The following is a 21,169-nucleotide window of genomic DNA, read 5'->3' on the forward strand; positions in this document are numbered from 1 at the left end:
ACATTCATTACTTATTCATCAGACTTGAGAGGAGAAAGGGGGAAATCACATGGAAAGAATTTCTGCTTTGTCAACTACATACTCTGCCTTTAAATCCTACTGCTCTTAGATGATGATCGTCACCCACTGTGAGTCTACTAGACTGTTTTAATGGTCTAGTAAACACCAATAAATGCCACATTATCAACTGTGGCATCTATTGGTGCAGTATGACCTAGTTGTCAATGTGTTTATAAATCTCAACCCAACCACAACTGACTTATCATAGCAGCCATGCACTGTGTGGCTTCTGCCCCATGAATTTCAGGTCACTGTCAAGCATAACCCTCTGAAGCACAGTTTCACCAATACAGTATACAGCCAAGCCTTTAATTAAAAGTTTAAATAATCATATACTACATTTGGTAAATCAGACTGCTTTGCTATGCAATAGAGGACTACCCAACCCAAAGGTTGCATGTTTGTATAAAGATTTTTTGCTTCCAGTTTTTATGACTTCAGCAAGGCCAGAGAAAATGATTTGATATCAATGAAAACAAAAAATTTTTGTATGATAATCCTACAAAAAAATTTGCAGGATTTACAAAAATTATTTTTTAAAATTTTGAAATAAAATGTAGAGAAAGATAATCTATCCATATCTAACAGAGATTTAAAGTGATATCACATGAAATTTATAGTTAAAAATAACCACAGAAATTAGTAATTCAAGAATACAATACTGCAAACTACCATATTAATGTTGCATAGCAATCAGCAATCATCTTTGACATAGCATGATACTTGCTGACATCTACTAACTTACTCATTTGTAAACTAGGACAAGTCATCATCATCAATCAGCATTTAAGAGAATGAAAATTATCACTTATTCTGTAGCCTTGCTCATAAAAAATGGAAATGAAAAACTTTTACACAAACTCGCAACCTTCTGGGTTGGATAGTTTTGCTCTAGATTATAGACATGTTCAGCAAATCAGTCTAGTTTGCCAAATATGTATTTGTTAAAAAAAAATTTAATTAAAGATATAGGGCTATGTACTATATTGGTGAAACTTCAGAAGGTGGATGAAATTCAGGGATATCAGGGTGATGCTTGACAGTGACCTGAAGTTCACAGGGCAAGTTTCAAGTATTGTGAAAGCTACACAGCACACAACTCGGTTGGTTGTAGTTTGAGATTTATCACTGCAATGACAACTAATATAACAATCTGTCATTACAAAAGTTACAACAATACAATAATCAGTACACAAGGTAAAAATAAATAGATAAATAAATAACATCTTTCATACAGGAAAACAAATTTTTAAAAACCTAATAATGCAGCATATTCATATAAAAGACAGTTTATGATCACATGTGTCTGTAAAATTTAATTCTTTGTAAAAAGTTAAAAACTTTCATGTAATATTTGTCTGAGCATGAAAATTGTTTTTGAGTGTATATGGCTCAGCGAGATTAGTGAAAATGCATTCCTCTCTCCTAAGTAAAGTACTGGCAATCCCTCAGAGGATGACATATGGTAAGATGTGTGTTACCGTATTCACATATAGGTGGGTCATCTCCCTATAGTAGATAAGAATGTGAAAGATGACCATGATCTATGCAGAACCAAGTAAGAACAACTTCCTCTCTTCTGTTTCTACGTGGACTGGACTGCCAATGCTTAATCTTATGCAATTTATTTGTTAGTGCTTCCTGTCAGGATTATAGCAAATGATCAGGTAACTTTGCTTTTATTAACTATGCATAGGGAAAGAGAAGAAAACAGTACTTGGACATAGTCCAAGATAAAAAAGCAGCTGCATCTACAGTCCCCTTTGATTCTAATGTGGCTGGATTCTCAGCCACATTAGAATCAAATTTGTATAAGAATTGCTAAATAACTGAGTTGTGGAGTTAAAAATGTGTCTCTACTGCTGTATAAGGCATTAGTCATCAGACCACATATGAAATACAGTATTCAAATTCAGTTGCCTAGCTTTCACTGCAATGTGGAAACTCTGGAGTGGGTCCAAAAAAAAAATGACTAAAACAATAAAAGGACTCTGGAAGGAAAGAGACTGAGGAAAAATAAATTGCAGAGTTTAGTGGATAAGCAGAAAAGATATGACAGAAATGTTTAAGTTGGAGAGGGAGTTAACCTTAATACATAAATAATACACAGAGTGGAGGGTGCCAGCAAGAGAATGAGAAGACATTCCTGGAGGGTGTGGTAAAGAAGAGGATGAGTATATATTTTACAAGAGAGTGGAGGATAAGTGGAATGCATTATCAGAATGTGTCGTAAGTGAGAGAAATATGAATAATATTTCATAGCATTTTATAGCAATAAAAAAAATAGTTGTAACCAATCTCATATTACAAAGTATTATTTTAATAAAATTAAAATCTTTTTGTAGCAAGTGACATATAGCTAAGTTATATTAAAATCAAAATATATCAGGAAGTATTTTAAAAGACTTGCCTTTCTAAGTTTTTCTGATGGTTCTATGTGAGCAGTGTCAACAAAAGACTGACCAGGATCACAAGATAAGGAACTGTCTGAAGAATATGATAACGATTCAGAAACAGAGGTTTCTTTAACTTTTGACTTTATTGTGGAAAAGTATCTTCGTTTTCGTGGTCTTCCAGGTCCTCTTCTCACTTGTGCCTTATCATTTTCACTAATGAAACAGATATTGCATGATTTTGGTATATCTCTTGATGCAATAAATTTCAGAAAGCGTTTTATTTATAATCAATAAAGAATTAAAAGTTTTGGTGTTTCTGATTCCTACTGTTTGTCACTCATTTATTTTTAATGCTGTAATTTTACTTACAGATAGCAGGCATTTAAAGTATGGGACATTTGGCAGCATGAAGGCCCTTTAGTTAAAACACTGGTTTGAATTTCATCTGATGAAAACACTAATGAGGGTTTTCAAATGAAAATGAGTTAGCTAGTCTCATGTGAAATGACATGGTTTCTTTCCCTGTGAAGTACACAACTCAGCCAGAAAATTATCTTATTTCCAATCATTAAAGACAATGTGAACATTTGCTTTTTAAAATATTATGAAATACAGAAATTGGTTGATTTCTGCACTTACAAAGTATACATGTAGGTTGAGTGCAATTTTGAATTTATGATTACAGAAGGCTGCCTGATATACAAAAGCAACAAGAGAACACCATAGGCAATCATTACAATCAGTAGTTCTCCCCCACCCCACCTCCACATACCTCATTTATTAAGTGTATCAAGGTTTCAAAGCATTCACAGATAAACATGCTTTGAAACCTTGATATTGATACACTTAAGAAATTATGGGGGGGGGGGGAGACTACTGATAGCAGTGATTGTCTTTGGTCTTTTTTTGTTGCTTTTGTAGATCAGGCAGCCTTCTGTAATCATAAAATCAAACTTTCACAAGAAACTTTATAAGTGAAAATCAACTGCTTTCTGTATTAATATTTTAAAAAAGCAAATGCTCACATTGTTTTTAATGATTTGAAATAAGAGCAGATTAACACAAGTGTGTGCACGCACGCACGCACACACACAGTGGTGCACCCAGGGAGGGGGCCAAGGGGCTCTTCCCCCCACCCTCCCCCAAAAAAAGAAAAAATTAAAAAACACTAAAAAATTTTCCAAAATACTTTTCCTAATTAAAATTAAATTTTTATTTATGTTGTGTCATGTCTTCAATTTCTATACTACTTATGAATTAGGGGTCACATAAGGTGAGAGAACCCTATAGCAGCGTTTCTCAACCTATGGTCTGCGGATCACAGGTGGTCTGCAACGGTGGGACACATGGTCCACAGGCTTAAATTAACCAAATAAATCTATATATTTTAATTATCCAAACAAAACAAATTAAAATTGAATACGTAAGTAAAAATTATTAAAATAAATGAATACGTAAAAAAAAAATAGTGGCAGAAGGTTCATGGACATTCTGCCACTATTTTAATTTGTAGTGGCAGAATGACGAGTAATAAAAGAGGGGTAAAGTGAAAAACAATATGGTTTTATTGCTTCCACCTTCCCTTGCTGTTTTGTCAGATTTGAAGCGAACATGTGTTGTCCACATGACCACATTTCAACCAATTGCTTGTTGTTTATTGATTTTTATTGTTGAAGGTTTTCCTCCTTCAACCAAGGCTCAAATATCTTCAGAAGTGCTAAGTAATACTTAGACAAAATGTGTTGTGAGTTAACTCCAGTATTTATATATTTTTCGGAAATCGCGCAAAAAGCAAGCTGACAATTGAGTTGAAATGCTAACTCTCTTCAACCGAATTCCAATAATATGTGAAACTGCCATAACAGCATTCTATATATATATATATATATATCTTAGTTTTAACATGTTTACAAATTTTAATACTTTCGGTTGAATTTTATTGCTGCCGAGTGAACCCACACAATCTAATTAATAACAATAGTTTTTAGTTAGATACTGTGTTTGCCAGTGCAACATATGGTTTTGCTTGAGTCTATATATACAGCATAGTTTCCGTATGAGGGGACATATGATTTATTAATTAGTGTCGTTTTTATCCCAGCTGTCTCTAATTGCACTATTTGTTGAGAAATATATTACACAGACTGCTTATACCTTAATCACTGACATAATAAAAGTACTTGTTTTTCTTGCCTCTGCAATATAGTGGCTACTGAGGGAGGGTGTGTTGTTTACCACGGGAGCAAGTTACTATCGCCTGCTCTGAAAGTGTTTCAGCTTGTTTCATTTGCAAGGTATATGTGAAACTTTTTCATTTCTTTTTTCAAAAAGTAAAATCAGGGATGAGAGTTATATGTGAGTAAGTACGGTATTTCAATTATGGATAAGTACATCGGTACCTTCTTTAAACAGAAAAATATCTCGGAGGACAGTGATAATACAAAACGAGTTTGTAATGACAGTTTGTGTGTAGTTTCTGAAGAGAAAGAGGTCTGTAACGAATCCACAGAAACACAGAATTCCAATCAGTTGCAATGTGATAATATTAATATGTTTAACGAAAGGAAAGATTTGCTGATGTGTTGGACACTCGACCAGTGGATAGCATTCAAAGGTAAATACAACTGGTTAGTTTGTAGGAACATTTTTCTGTTTTGTGACTTTTCTCCCTTTATGGTAATTATGCCTACATTATTGTGTTATTATTCAACAATTGTTTACAGTTTTGAACGTGTATATAAAGTCAATATCAACAGTAGCCTGATTACGAACACGTGATGAAAGGGATGGGGGGGGGGGGAGCTTCCCCGGATAGTATTCAAAAGGTAAATACAATTGGTTATTTTGTATAGGGCCCCGAAACTTATTAGTTTAGAATTTAACCACTGGGAAAGGGTTTGTGTCCACCTCAAAATTCTGAAACAGAATTTGGAAACATTTTCCGAATAACTTTTTATAAGGAATTTCTGTGAGTTCACGATCCATTTCAGGCTTGCAGTCACGAGAACAACCTTTCATTATCGAAAAAATAGCAGCTAATTGGGCTTACAAGTGACAATGCGCTTAAAATGCAATTCCGTGATTGTGGTTTGGCTCGATTCTGGATCTCGCCTTCAGTGAGAAGTGAATTTCCCGAATTATTTGAAGAAGTCGAAAATCTCATGCAGCAATGGCGAAGTTGTGACCACGTGACAGAGCGTTGAGTGCTTCAGGCTTCAAGATAACTGAAGAAAGGTTGACTACAGTGTTGGTTTGTAGTTTAGGTTTGGACGCCGAGTTCTTTATTAATTTTTCAAACTTGTTGATATGTCGGCTCTGTATTCCAAACCTAAACTACAAACCAACACTGTAGTCAACCTTTCTTTAGTTATCTTGAAGCCTGAAGCACTCAACGCTATGTCACGTGGTCACAACTTCGCCATTGCTCCTAAGAAATTATCGGCCAAGGAATTAATGATCCAAATTGAACGCAGGATTCGCCACCTTCCGAACCACATCGCCAACGATATTAGATTGGATGTAGCCTGTGTTCTCAAAAAAAGCAAAACCTCCAAAATCCAACATATCCATTAGTGAATGCAAGTCACTACAAGAATTGAAGAAAAACAAAGAAATAGTGATCACCAAAGTGGATAAGGGGAACGCCACTGTGGTACTCAATCTTAATGACTACACAGGTAAGCTCAAGGCTTTACTATTAGATCGATCCACTTACCTCCCTATTGAATACAATCCTACCAACTCTCAAATTAGAAAACTCCATAAGCTCCTTAAGAAGATCACTTCTTGGCCTGTGGAGATTACCAACAGACTGAAACCATATAACTCTAGACCCCCCGCATATATGGGCTCCCTAAAATACATAAAGAAAATGTGCCATTACGTCCCATAGTGGATGGCACTGATTCCCCCACTTACAAACTAGCCAAGCATTTAGCCAAAGCGCTCTCACACTATACTGGCAACACACCATCACACATAAAAAACTCAGCCCACTTCAAAGCCAGTATAGAAAACCTTACACTCCAAAATAATGACATAATGGTCAGTTTTGACGTCTCCTCCTTATTCAAATGTCCCCCTCAAAGAAATTTTAGAGCTAATCCAAGCTAAATTTCCTCCCGATATCTCAGCCGTATTTCAGTTTACAATGAACTCAGGCTATTTTGTTTGGCAGGAAAAATTCTATAAACAGATAGAAGGGACAGCCATGGGTTCACCACTTTCTCCACCCTTGGCCAACTTCTTTATGGAGACTTTTGAAGAGAAAGCCTTAAATTCAGCCCCACAAAAACCTACCATGTGGCTTCGCTGTGTTGATGATGTGTTCGCTATTTGGCCACATTGCCCGGATTCACTCCTTTCCTTCCTAACACATTTAAACAACCAACACCCTAGAATCAAGTTCATCCTGGAAAAAGAGTAAAACAATAACCTCCCCTTCCTAGACACACTAGTCACCCGCCAACCTGATGGAACCTTGGTTTTCTCAGTTTATAGAAAACCCACCCATACAGGCAGATACATTCGCCAACAATCCCATAACCCCCCCCCCCCTCACAACAATATGGAGTTATTAAGACACTATTCAACAGGGCAAAAATAATCTGTTCAAATGATCAAGCCCTAACCACTGAACTAAATCACATCCATGACACTTTCTCAGCCAATGGCTGCTCCCCCCCAAAAGAATCCAAAAAATACATAAACCAGTTATCCACAACCCACCTTCCCCCCCCACCTTCACAAAAAAGATTACTCTAAATCCATCACCATTCCCTATGTCCGAGGCACCTCGGAAAAAATCAACAAAATCTTAAAAAAACATGACTTGACCACTTGTTACAGACCACACAGAAAATTGGCATCCCTTATCCACTCCACTAAAGACCAACTACTTCCCCTAGACCTACCTGGTGTATACCAGGTCCCTTGCAGCTGTAAATTGTCCTACTTTGGCCAAATAGGCAGGACAGCAAATATCAGAATCTCAGAACACAATTACATCTGATTTCGCCAGTACAGCCACTCTGGGCTTGCAGACCATGCTCTGGATACTCGCCACAGAATAAGATGGAAGAAAGCCACAGTAATACACTGCAGCAAGTTCAAATATGAAAGACTATTCATGGAATCAGCCTCAGCCCTTAGGAACATGCCAAACCTCAACAAATTTGGATGCATGAAACTGCCCCAAATTTGGGAAACATTTATCAGAAGAACTTCAGCCCAAAGGCCAAGAACTACCAATATAGCCCGCCAGGAGGCACCATCAGGACTTTAGGAAAACGTTAGCTTCCTAGCATCGGTTCTCATTTGCTGTTATGTAGTACTTGTGTGCACGTGTCTTTGTATTAAGTTCCCAAGAAGATGGCAATGTGACATTTGCCGAAATATCGGAAAGTATATATTAAAGTTTATTTAATTTATATTTCTAGTGTATGCTGTCAATTCCTTAATTATCAGTTATCATTATTATTATAATTTTTTATCTATATATCCGGCCTGGTTGGCCGACTCTCCAGCTAAAAGGCTGCGAGTTCGAATCCCGCGTGGGCATGGATGTTTGTGATTGCCTGTAAAAATACTAGTGGTAGTGGTCGGCTGTAGACAGCATTGGTGTAGATGATGATGATGATTGTAGTTGTGGTTGGTGAAGACGGAGAGTTGTAGAGTAGGTGCCCTTCCTCGATATGTCTTTGGACTACCTGGGGATGTTATGTAACAATAATATCGACAAGCTTTATATGTTCATTGTGCATCACATAGTTTGAATTTGGCACTTGGAAATGCTATATCTGACAAATAATAAATTGCATTGGCATAACTGAAAAGGTACACACTTTCTTCAATACCCCTAAAAGATAGGACGTCCTTGTTGTTTATAATATTATAATATTAATATCTTTTAAGATTTATAATATCTTTATTTAGCTTGCAAAAAATATTTGCATGCACCTTACCATTGTCTAAAATAATGCAAAAATCTGACAGTGACCTCTTAATTGCCCTAAATTTTGTTGATGATGATGTGGCTCAATTAAATACCGTTCATGAAACACCAGATTCTTCATTTAAAGATATTTACGATGAAGCATGTATAAAAGCCAATAATTTTAATATTGACATTAAAAAGCCAAGGACTTCATCAAAACTAACATTAAGGTCCAATGTTCCAGCCGATTCTGTAGAAGAGTATTTCAGGAAAACTATTTCATTTCATTTATTGACCAAATATTGACTCAACTTCATAAATGTTTCACTTGGCACCACAACATTTTGAAATATATTTTTTTCTTTTCTACCAAATGGAAAAGATGCTCCAACAGCAAATGCAATGGAAGATTTTTGTCAATTGTGCGAATTTTATGCCGGTGATTTGCCTTATACAAATCCAGCAATTTTGAATGTCGAATTCAAGTTATAGTATAAGAAATTTGAAAAACCGTTTGCAACAGCTCCATGCAAAAATGCTGTTCATGCAGTTTCAAAGTGTGACAAAATGATATATCCTAACATCTATAACTTATTAAAAATATTTGCAACGCTTCCAGTAACAACATGCGTCAGCGAAAGGTCATTTTCTAACTTATGCCTTTTAAAAACCTATTTAAGATTTCTACTATGCCACAATCACGATTGAACGGACTGGCTTTGCTAAATATATATACACATAGGGAGAGATTAATGTAACCACGACTGAAATAATTTAAGAGCTTTGTAAAAAGAAAAGAAAACTGGATTTTATTCTTTAAATAAATTTTTATAATTACCTAATGAATTTTATTGAATGAATGAAATTGAACGAATTTTAGTTGAACGGATAAAAATATTTTTAATGCAAATTTTTATCCGTTCAACTTGCCCCCCCCCCCCCCAAAGATTAAATCCTGGGTGCGCCACTGCACACATACACACACTTGTATTAACCCCTTCTTTTCTCTGTATCCAACCTTTTATGTTAACAGTCAGTTATATATATAATTTTAATTTGTTTACTGGTTAGTCAAAATAGTTTACATTCATAGTATCCATGATGGTATTGTTAATAATTGATGGATTTTTATATTGAGGATATTCATATTTATCTTAATATTTAATCCTACCATAGAGATGATCTCTGTTTCTAACAATTAATTTTTTATTCCGAGTGTACCTATATTTTATTATGTGCACAAGGATTCACTCCAATTGGTGCAATGATCTTAACTCTTTCTTTCAGAATCCAATTAATCACCGACTCAAGACCAAATACAAAATAAACACATTTAATAAAACTAAAACAATATATATACACTTCAAACAATATTACATAACTATAACCAGTGGCGCACTCAGGATTTAATCTTGGAGGGGGCTGATCAGTCAAGATTTAATCTTGGGGGGGGGGGGGGGGGGAGTTGAGTAGACGATTTGAGAATACACACTGTGCATTGCATACGAACTATGGCTGAGCATCTGCACTGATCGCCAGTACATAATACCAGTTATGTCCTCTGGCTCTGCTCGGGCAAACGAAGTAGCTTCCGAGCACTACTTCGTTCGCATTGCGTTCACAGTGGCCAGGATTCCAGAGAGCTACAAGGCATTCCCACCTTATGTGACCGCTAATTCATAAGTAGCAGAGAAATAGGAGACATGACACAACATAAATTTAAAAAAAAGAAGAATTTTAATTAGAAAAGATTTTTCTAGTGTTTTTCCTTTTTCTTTTGGAGGGGGCCAGGGCCCCTTGGCCCCCTCCCTGGGTGCGCTAATGACTATAACTACAAATTAATTGGATCCAAGGCCTTTTTAAAATAAACTTACACTTAAGACTAAACACTTTGTTTTCAAAATGACAAAATGTTCATAGCCAGTTTCTCTCTCTGTCAAGGCCCTTTTCAGAAGATATATGACTCTATTCTTCATTTTACAGGATCCTTTTTCATCATTCATGTAGCACACACAAAAATCTTCCTGACTTAATTCTGTCTCTTTTTAGTAGAAATAATAGTCAGATCTGGCATCCTTAATACAGATGAAACTTCCTAATCAGAGTTTTCTCGAACATTCCATTAGAACGTAAATAGCAAATTCTTCTTTTATTCACTAAATGCTTATTGACAGTCTTAACTTTTCCAATTAAAAAAACTTACAGCTCTACGATTCCCTTTTCGGAATCTACTATAAATCTTTCATTTAGTGTTTCCTCCAGTCTTCTTCTTCTTTCACTCTGCCTTATCCCATGTTAAACGGGGTCGGCGCACCAATCTTTAACCTTCCTCTTCCAAGTTCTCCGGTCCAGAGCATCCTTCGGACTCCATCCTTTCTCCCTAAGATCCTCTGTCATCTTATCCCCCACCTGAGCTTGGGCCTGCCTCTTTTCCTCCTTCCCTCCAACTCCATATACTCCACTCGTTTACCAACATACTCCTCACCCTTCCTCTCAACATGTCCAAACCACCTCAGCCTACTTTCTTGTATCTTCTTGCCAATTGGTCCCACCTTAACCGTCCCTCTGATGTAGTCATTCCTTATCCTGTCCTTCTTTGTCACACCACTCATCCATCTCAACATCCGCATCTCCGCTACCTCCATCTTCCTCTCCTGTGCCTTGGTTATAGGCCACGTCTCCGCACCATGGAGCATCGCCGGCCTCACCACCATCTTATAGAGCTTTCCTTTCCTCTTACAACTCACTCTCTTGTCGCACAGGACCCCGCTCATCTTCCTCCAATTCATCCAACTGCATGTTATTCGGTGCTGTATTTCCTCATCCAGGTCACCATTCCTCTCGACAACCGACCCAAGGTACTTGAATTTCTTCCCTGAAATTAGCCTTTCACCCTGGAGTCATATGATGATATCCTCGTCACTCCCCATTGACATATATTCAGTCTTCACGGTTAATTCTCATGCCACTCTTCTCCAATGCCTTTCTCCACTCTTCCAGGGTATTTTCAAGCTTCTCTCAGGATGATTCGCATAGAACAATGTAATCAGCAAACAGCATGCTCCATGGTGCCTCCTTCTTGACATCCCCCACTAGTACATCCATGACCAGGTCAAAGAGGTAGGGGCTCAGAGCTGACCCTTGGTGTAGCCCTACGACAATAGGGAACCCTTCTGTCGTGCCGACACTAGACCTGACCTGAGTTTCTGTTCCCTCATACATCTCCTTCACCAACCGCACGTACTTCTCCGACACCCCCTTCTTCCTCATGCACCTCCATACCTCCTGCCTGGCCACTCTGTCATATGCCTTTTCCAAGTCTATAAACACCATATGCAGATCCACTTGCATCTCTCTATATTTCTCCATCAATCGCCTTAGAGCAAATATTGCATCCGTTGTCCCTCTTCCTGGCATAAATCCAAACTGCTCCTCACCAATTTTCGTTTCCTGCTGTAACCTTGCTTCAATTACTCTTTCCCATATTTTTAATGTGTGTGACATCAGCTTGATTCCTCTATAGTTGCCACAGTCTTGAACATCTCCTCTTCCTTTGTAGATTGGGACAAGAATACTTTTCCTCCATTCCTCTGGTATCTTTTCCTGTTGGGCTATTTTACACATCAGATCCCATAACATATCCACGCCCTCACTGCCCAAACTTTTTCACACTTCCCCAGGTATCTGGTCTGCTCCCACAGCCTTTCCATTCTTCATTTTTCTCAGTACCCAAACCACTTCCTCTCTACTTATGTCTTGCACCGGTCTCTCATTTACCTCTCCATCCTCGCACCTCTCTCTTGGATTCTCCTCATTTAGTAGTTTTCGGAAATATTCTTTCCATCTTCCTCTGATTTTGTCCTCGTCTTGTAATACTACTCCTGAGGCATCCTTTATCTGCTTGACTGATGTTATGTCTTTAGAGGCCTTATCTCTGGCTTTCGCTATTCTCAACAACTGAGCTTCGCCACCGTTTCTCTCCAGTTCTTCATAAACCTCATCAACTGCCCTCGCTTTCGCCCTTGCCACAGCTCTCTTTGCATTTTTCTTTGCTAATCTATATGAATCCTTGTCGGCTCTAGTTCCAGTCATGTCCCATTTTTTCTTTGCCTCTTTCTTTTCCTTGATCTCCAACTGCACCTCCTCATTCCACCACCATGCCTCCTTATCCTCAGGTGGTCCCTTTCCTGATGTTATACCAAGCACCTCTTCTCCAATTTTTCTAATATTCCGACTATTAATGTCCCACCATTCTTCCACATCCTCTGGTAACTTAATTTCTTTCAATACCTCTTCTTTAAACTTATTCCTTGGTCCTTTCTCTTCCAATTTCCTCCAGTATTCCTTTTAAAACGATTTATAGCAATATTTCCCTTTTATTTATCCACATACTTATTCCACATTAAAACTTAATAGTTCCACGATTCCTTTTTCGGAATATACTATTAATTTTCCTCCGAATGTCACTTAAAAAACTTAAGTTCCTTCCGAACCTAAATGTCTGCCGGCCTGTGTTCTAAATTCCTTCCGAACGCTCTCTTGTTTACAGCCGTTACCCAGATACCGAACGCTCTCTTGTCAGCTGTCAATCACTCCATAAAACTTCTCCGCGAGCATGCGCACTCCATGAAAGTCAGAAACTAAGTACCGTAAAATGGCTGACACGTTGTATCCGTTAGCGACAAGAGAATTATTATTATTATTATTATTATTATTATTCCTGATACCTCCAAGGAGTCCGAAGACTCATCGCGGGAGGACATCTTCAACTGTCCCTACACCTTACCTCTACTACGAATCAACGCCATCTACCGCCCACCTCCAACACCACCACAACTAGTAATTTTTGTCTGTAAATTGCGTGTGTTCTGAAGGGCCGATTTGTATGTATGCGGGATGAAAAACCCGAGTTTCCGGGAGAAAAAACCCTGCTACCTCCGTATGAGATCGGCTAACTCACCATCGATTGAAATCGACCAGAATGTCTTCATAAAACACAAAACTTAATATTTCAAACCACAATCAAATTCTTTTAAGTAATACAAAGATCAAATCTAGTAAGTACATCAATTTTTTAACTTCTTTACATATCACTTTGGACAAAACAATTCCATAACGGGCACATCGCAAGTGCCGATAATGCATGTTATGAAAACGAAACAAATAAACATACTAACATAACAATACGTAAAAATATTCAGAATTTTTATTATGATTATTTTTACAGTATACTGACTTCAAAATCAACATGTTGTGCATTACAAAGAAAGAAGCTCAAGTATGCAAAAATTATTGTTTACTGTAATGTACTGAAAACAAATGTATATGTACAATAGATACAATTTAGTATGTTCTTCTCTTTATTCCTCAGAGAAGAGCAAAGTCATATTACCTGTAGAATCACAATAAGAATAATTTCTGATATTCTACATATCTAACTTTTAAATTCTTATTAAAAACAAAAGATAATTAATACACCATTTTAAAAATTACATAATATGAGCTCAGAAAATTATTGATCATTTCACTAGTCTATATGGGAATTTAACTTTCCTTTGCAATACTTATCTCATCACTTTATCTTCCCTTATTTTATTATTATTGTTTTTTTTTCTATTCAATAATTCATTCAATCTGTCTTACCTCTCAAATCCTTCATATCATAAGGAATTTAAAGATCTCACTTGATTATTATTCTTACATATATCTTCTATCAAGTAAGTTTGATCAATAAACATCTTTATTTCTTTCATTTCCTGATGTATGTATGAAGATAATCACAGTGACAATAGAAATGCAACATTTAATTGAGTATTCCAGAGGCAATTCCTAGGAGAAGAATTTTACTGTAGATTTTTTCATATTTTAAGAAAAATATGCTTCTTGCTTTCCATTTGAAGTATGAATGGCCCAACAACTTCATCCCATTCTATATTTTTCTGTGTGTTATATTAAAATGTACTCAAAAAAAGTACAGGATATTGTTCAGCTGAAAGAGTACATCATATCAGCAGTGACTTCCATATTTTCTGTATTCTATTAGGCAGCATGTAAAGGGAAGATGAATACTGTTGTGACAGTCTGTTGACAAGTGATGCACATACTGAATGCTTGTGATGACAAACCATCACAGACATTGACTATCATATTGTGTACCTTAATATATTATATATCTTGACATTAGGCACCCATGTATCATACAAAACTCAAGCATACTGATTATGATCTGCATGAATGTTCCTCTTTTACATTCTTCAGTAAAAAGTTATAAGGGCTCAAAGTTTTTACATTTCTATGTAGGCAGCTGTATTAATAGGCACTGTGGGAAGGTTTCTATCTGGGTCTGAATTCTTGCGACCTCAGATTTGGTTCCCAGGATTTGAAGGGGATAAATTAACTGTGGAAAGGATACAAAGACGGATGACAAAGATGGTTTCAGGACTGTACAAGGATAGTTATGAGGATTGGCTGAGAGAATGTGGACTGCAGAGTTTGGTGGATAGAAGAAGGAGAAGTGATATGATTGAGACTTTTAAACTCTTGAGAGGTGGTTACAGGGTTGACACTGGGGAGTTCTTTCACTTGGTTGAACAGCGGGAAGGAGTGATGACAAGAGGCCATCCCTGGAAGTTACGAAAGGAAACTGTGAGCAAGAGGGTAAGGAGTTGTTTCTTTGTGTGGAGGGTGGTTGAGCCGTGGAATGCATTGCCTGATGGAGTGGTGGGAGCGAGAACGGTCAGTGAGTTTAAAGAGTGGTATGATAGACTTTGTGTTTCTCGGGGGGGGGAACCTCCCCTCGATGAGTCTTGACAGACTTTATGTCTTAGGAAGGACCTCCCTTGATGAGTCTTTTGACTCCTTGGAGGCCTGAATAATAATAATAATAATAATAATAAATATTGTGACTGGAAAATAACTGGTCATCATTAGTGCATCAGCATAATCACAGGGTGAAGCTAGAACAAAGAATGTTAATCCTGTTTACACAGCTGAGCTCCATGCCGGATGTGACTTAGTGGGTAGTTACAATAAAATAAGATAACAATAAAGCCCAAATTTAAATGATCTGAAATAAAATAAAATTTAATTAGATAATGAAATGACACAACATTATATTGAATTAAATTTTAAAAATTAATGAATCAGAGTGGAGAAAATGCACCATTGCTTATCATTTATGAGGATGACTTTCCCAAATCTTGCCCACATTGGCCCACAATATATTGTGGTTTGGTCGGTGTCCACTCCATACTGAGCAAGGTCAGATTTTTCAGGTTTTGTGCCTCAGCACTCTCTTTAAATAACCACTCGAACCTAAACCTACATCAATGTAAAAGGCAAGTATTGGATCATAGGATATTGTGGTGTGGTCAGTGTCCACTCCATACTTAGCAAGGCCAGATTTTTTCAGGTTTATTTTTGCTAATTTAAGATCGGTATTCTTGTAGTCATTTTTCAACAGAACATCCTGTTTGTCCAAAGTACAAGTGGAGGCATTCACACTGATCTTGGTTTGGTATAAACGTCAGTGAGAGAGAGAGAGAGAATTTTGCTGCCTTGTAGTGGCCTGTGAAGGCAGGTTTATGGTAAACAGATGTAGCAAGTATTTCAGAAGGGGTATGTGAAAAGAGGATGTCAAGAAAGGCTAATTATCCATTAGTTTCCTTTTCCACAGTGAAGTTGATATGTGAGTGTAAGCTGTTGATTTTGGTTAGAAAGGTAAATAGAGATTCTTCTGAGTCTGGCCAGATGCAAACATATCATCTACATATTGAATTGAAAAGAAAAGTTAGGGTTGTATTGAAGAGAATAGGGATTCCTCAAGATGCTATAAGTAGAAATTAGCAAGTGCAGGAGGTAAGGGTTTCCAATGGCAGTTCCTTCAATCTGTTTGTAGAATTAGTTCCTGCAGATGATATAGTCAGAGTGTATGATAAATTTAAACAGTTCAACTATGTCTGGAGGGAACTCATCTGATAACAGTTGGAGAATGTCGGTAAGAGATACAGAAAATAAGGACTGGATATAAAAATGAATCATGATGCCTGTAGGCTAAAGGGCTAGACTTTTTATTTTTGTCAAAAAATCTGATGAATTCTTCACAGAGGCTTGTGTATGGCCAGTACAGTAGCTTAAAAGATGAGCCAGGAATTCCTAGCTATTGCTGACTTCCAAAAATGGAATTCAGAGCTTTACAGAAAAACTGGCCAGTATAACCCAGCAATGCAGTTTATAAAAATTTAAATAATTGTTGTTGTTTTTAAGTTAAATTTTTATAGGTTATACACTGGTGGAGATGCTGTTCTTGACTCAGCCTAACTGGCTGAATGGGCAGCATTTCTATGATCCAACAACAGGAGGCATGGATGTTTGTGAATGCCTTCAGTGGTAGAATGTTTTCACTATAGGATATGGGGCTAGCACCCTGCTTAATGATGACCTGGAGTGGCACACAGGAGGTCAGTATTTAGTTTCTAGAGTAGCTTCTGAATTATTCAATCCTTAGCTCATGCAGGGAACTAATGGATACATAGGACCTTTAGTGAGATGCTTGAAAATCTGCCTTACAGAAGCTAGTTCTGATTTTTTTATTTTGTTTTCTTTTTAACTATAGCTCTTTCAATTTTCCAACAATGTCTAAAAAAAGAAGCAACAGTGCAAAACCAGAAAATGAACAAAAGAAATGCAATTATATTAGTGAAAAAATACAAAATTATTACCAGCCATCAAGCAGGTAGCACTGTTAAAGCTCTTTCTGAGAAATTTTTTCTTGCCGCTTTTACAGTTTGCGCCATTTTAAAGGATAAAGAAAAAATATTTGAAAGAAGTAAAAAATGCACAATCTATGCAGTCTACATGGTTGCATAATAGTGAGGCTGCAAAATCTTATCCAGAGAAATCAGAAGAAATAATTAATGAAGGAAATTACTCACCAACGCAGTTTTTAACGTTGATGTAACAGGCCTTTTTTCGAAACAGATGCCTGAAAGAACTCACATTACAAATGAAGAATCCTCAATGTCAGGTTTTAAAGCACCAAAAGATTGCATCACTCTACTATTAGGAGGAAACATTGCTGGCGATTGCAAGTTAAAACCCTTATTTGTGCATTGATCAGAAAATCCAAGAAGCTTAAAAGGAATTAATAAATATACTTTCCCAGTAATATGGAAGGCAAATAAGAAGGCTTGGCTCATGGGTTTCCTATTCGAAGACTGGCTTATGCATCACTTTGTTCCTGAAGTGAAACTTTATTGTAAGAAAAAACAAATTCCATTTAAAGTGCTTCTGATAACTGACAATGCACCTAGCTATTCCTAATGTAAAAATAGTCTTTTTACCTCCAAATACAACTTTTCTTTTACAACCAATGGATTAGGGAGTGATTGCGATTTTTAAAGCACATTATCTCAAAGAGAATTTTGAAATGTTAACAGAAGCAACTGATAAAGATGGAAACTTTTCTATCAAAACGTTTTGGAAGAGATTCAACATTTTAGATGCAATTCAGGTAACGCAGAGCACCTGGCATAAAGTTTTCCGAAAAAACTATGAAAGGAGTATGGCATAAACTGTGTCCTCAGTTTAATGATAATTTCAAAGGATTTGAAGAACCTGTGAATTCTGAAACTCAAGCAATCTTAGGTATAGCTAATCAGTTGCAAATGGAAGTTTTGGAAGGTAATGTTAATGAGCTGCTTCAATCTCACACTATGGAACGCTCACCCAATGATCTCCTTAAATTAGAGGAACAAGAAAGAAACGAAGAAAAAGACAAAGAAGATAACGAATATGAAGCTCCAACTTGGTTTTTCACTTTGAGGCCTAGAAGAAGCATTTAAACTTCTTGAAAAAGCTCAAGCAATCTCTGAATCACAAGATAATCACAAGATTCAGACTTTGAACAATTTAGTCAATTTTCCTGCGAAATGAATAATGCTTCTGCTTGCTATCAAGCTATTTTAAACGAAAAGAAGATGACACTCGAAGGGCCTCCTTTGAAAAAAAAAAAAAATGATGCACTGAAGTTTCCTAATATATCTCCTACTACCTCGGTGGCTGCCGATTCACCCGGAATATAGAAATGAGCTAATTTTTTTTTCAAAGAATCTTTTTTAATTTAAAATTTTTCTTATGTTATTTTTTTAAATATGCAAATCTTTGGCCAGTAAAGTATTTTCTTATGATTTAATATTCATTTTATATTTTATATATTCCTTCTTAAGAACGTAACTCTCACTTATGTCATTTTTTCTAAGGCAATAAAACTCCCACTTTAAGAATTCCTGATTTACGAACAGTCGCCAGGAAATTCGTAAAGGTGGGAATTACTTGTATTTAATCATTATTTCATTCTAGTATCTAGTATGAGTTTCTGAATCAGCAATTCAGCATTTGCCAACTATGTATGTTTTCATTCAAATGGGTGAGAAGTGGAGAAAATGCCAAAACAGAAAAGAAGACATTACAACAGTTGGAAGGAAAGGTATTAAATGCTTCAAATAACATTTGTCTTTTCATAAGATAAACTTAACTGCAAATTTTGCTTTAGTACACTAAAAATAATAATATAATAAATGAATGCATAAGATAAATGCTATAAAGGACAGTTATACAAAAAATAAACTGATGATTCTGTGGGTCAAATAAGACTGAATCACAAGATATGATATCCTGCTACGAGCTGGCCATCAACCAAAGCAGGTAAAAAATAAATAAATAAAAATATAATATAATACACACACACATATATAAGGCCCAAATAATATGTTATAAAAAAAAATAAAATAACTCACTCTTTTTCTTTCTTTGGTTGCAATTTTGCAAGTTCTCGCTGTTTCTCTTTATATTTCCTTTGGAGTTCAGCTAAACGCATTCTCATCTCAAGTTCAGCAGGATCCATGGAGTCTGTAGAAGTCCCAAGTCTAAATGGACTGCCTATGGAATGTGTAGGTGAATTTAATTTGTTTGGGATAGATTTGGTTGCAACATTTTCACTCTCTCTTTTTGAATGGGGATAATTGCTGGTATAATTTAAATTATGCATAGAATTATTATTATGATTGTCTACTAGGTTTTGATCTTTTTGTGTATTACTGTTAGAGTGAGAATTCATAGTTTCTTGAAGAAATCTTTGTTCAGCAAGAGCACAAAGTAATCCAAGACCATCTGTGCAAGAAGCAGAATCAAGAGGTGGAAAGAGAGAAGTAGTTATAGATGAATTTATATTTTTGCACAGATTTTCTGTTGAGTAATTGTTTTCACCACTAGCAGAATTAGTCAATGGGCTAGATTCACCAACCGTTTTCTTATGTGTACTCTGCACATTTGTAGATCCTACACACGATGGCTCTTGCTCCTGAGAAGCAAATGCTTCTATACTGTCTACAAGTAGATTTAATCCATGATGATCAATGAAGTCCATGACTGGTTTACTTTCAGCTGGAAGAACAGGAGCATTTTCCTCTTCATTATGATCACCATCTTCTGCAGAAGTAGTTGTGCAATTATTTTTTTTAGCAACTTCCTGGCATATATTCTCATCTGTACTTGAAATGATTTCCTGGCCTTCAATGGAATGATCATCATCTATTTTCAACCTTTCTTTCCTTAAGTCTGGTGTCGTACATTTTGTATCACCAGGAGAAACCAACATTTCTTTAGCTTTTTCTTCAAAGTCATTTTCATCTGAAGTTAAATGAGCATCCATATCAACCTGAGTAGCTGTGGTAATACCCAAACTACCACTTGTTAATTTAACATGAGTTAATTCTTGCTTGCTGATACTGTCACTGCAGTCACTTTCTTCTTCATCTTCAGGCATATCAGTTGAATGAAATGTTTGGTCTGTTTCTGTTGATAATAAAGGTAATGATGGGCTAACAGAATTTAGAGGTGATGTTCCTTGTGATCGCTTTCCAGATTCTGTTTGAATTGATGTGGTATGGCAATGGCTAAGGTGTACAACAGTAGATGTATCATAAAAATATGATAAAGATGGAGCAGCTGCATGAGAAACAAATGGAAATGGCTGACTGGAAACCATTGGAATTTCAGTCAAGAGAGAAGAATTTTGATTCTCAACAGGTGAATCTTCATCATCACTTGGTTCCTGTTTTATCTGCTGATCAAGAACATGTTCTTTTTGCTGATCTTCTACTTTGGAATCTTCAAATATATGACTATTTATCTCCTTGTCTACTTTAACCTTGGCACTGTTATTCTGAAAAAGAATATAAGTTTTAATACATTTAAGTTAAAAATTTCAGTATAGAAGATAAAAGGTATAGAATTCACTACTAAAATTTATGATATACTGTGTATATATATATATATATATATATGACATTTGGTTAAAAATGAGCATATATAGGCATTTTTAAGTCTATTCAAAACCATAAAATGCATATTCAACAAAACGTTTCTACATTTCTATACATGAGATACAAAGAAATTCTATGTGAAATATTTTAAGTTTGTAGATTCTTTATCATGTCTTTGCCATAAAGAATCCATGGCAAAAGTAATATAGGTTCTGAAAACAGGACTTGTCATGTTCTATAACAATCACAGCAGGTTACATAAAGCTATGAAATGAATCCGTGCATTATCAAAGGGTAGAAGAGATAAAAAATTATGTCCATAGGTCTAAAAACAAATGAAATGAATATAATGCTGGTGGAAAAGGTTTTTCTAGGAATCAGTCGACTCATATTACAGCAGACTAGCAGGGACCACAGGAATACTACTTCAGTGAACTACTTCTGCCACAGCATTG

The 21,169-nt window shown here is 36.3% G+C and overlaps 1 protein-coding gene across 1 annotated transcript in view; it reads right to left on the bottom strand.

Annotated features, from left to right (window-relative positions):
• LOC150103022 (uncharacterized) overlaps nucleotides 1-21,169 on the bottom strand; it is a 435,119-nt gene that overhangs the window by 185,598 nt on the left and 228,352 nt on the right. Inside the window, exons 13-14 of the mRNA XM_090398054.1 lie at nucleotides 19,188-20,614; nucleotides 2,471-2,669 (exon numbers count right to left, since the gene is read on the bottom strand). Coding sequence (XP_090254180.1) covers nucleotides 2,471-2,669; nucleotides 19,188-20,614 — 1,626 coding nt within the window. The remainder of the gene's footprint in view (nucleotides 1-2,470; nucleotides 2,670-19,187; nucleotides 20,615-21,169) is intronic.

Source organism: Typopeltis vanoorti, chromosome 9 (genome assembly GCF_054136105.1).
Source record: "Typopeltis vanoorti isolate ZY-2024b chromosome 9, IOZ_Tvanoo_1.0, whole genome shotgun sequence".
NCBI lineage: Eukaryota > Metazoa > Arthropoda > Arachnida > Uropygi > Thelyphonidae > Typopeltis > Typopeltis vanoorti.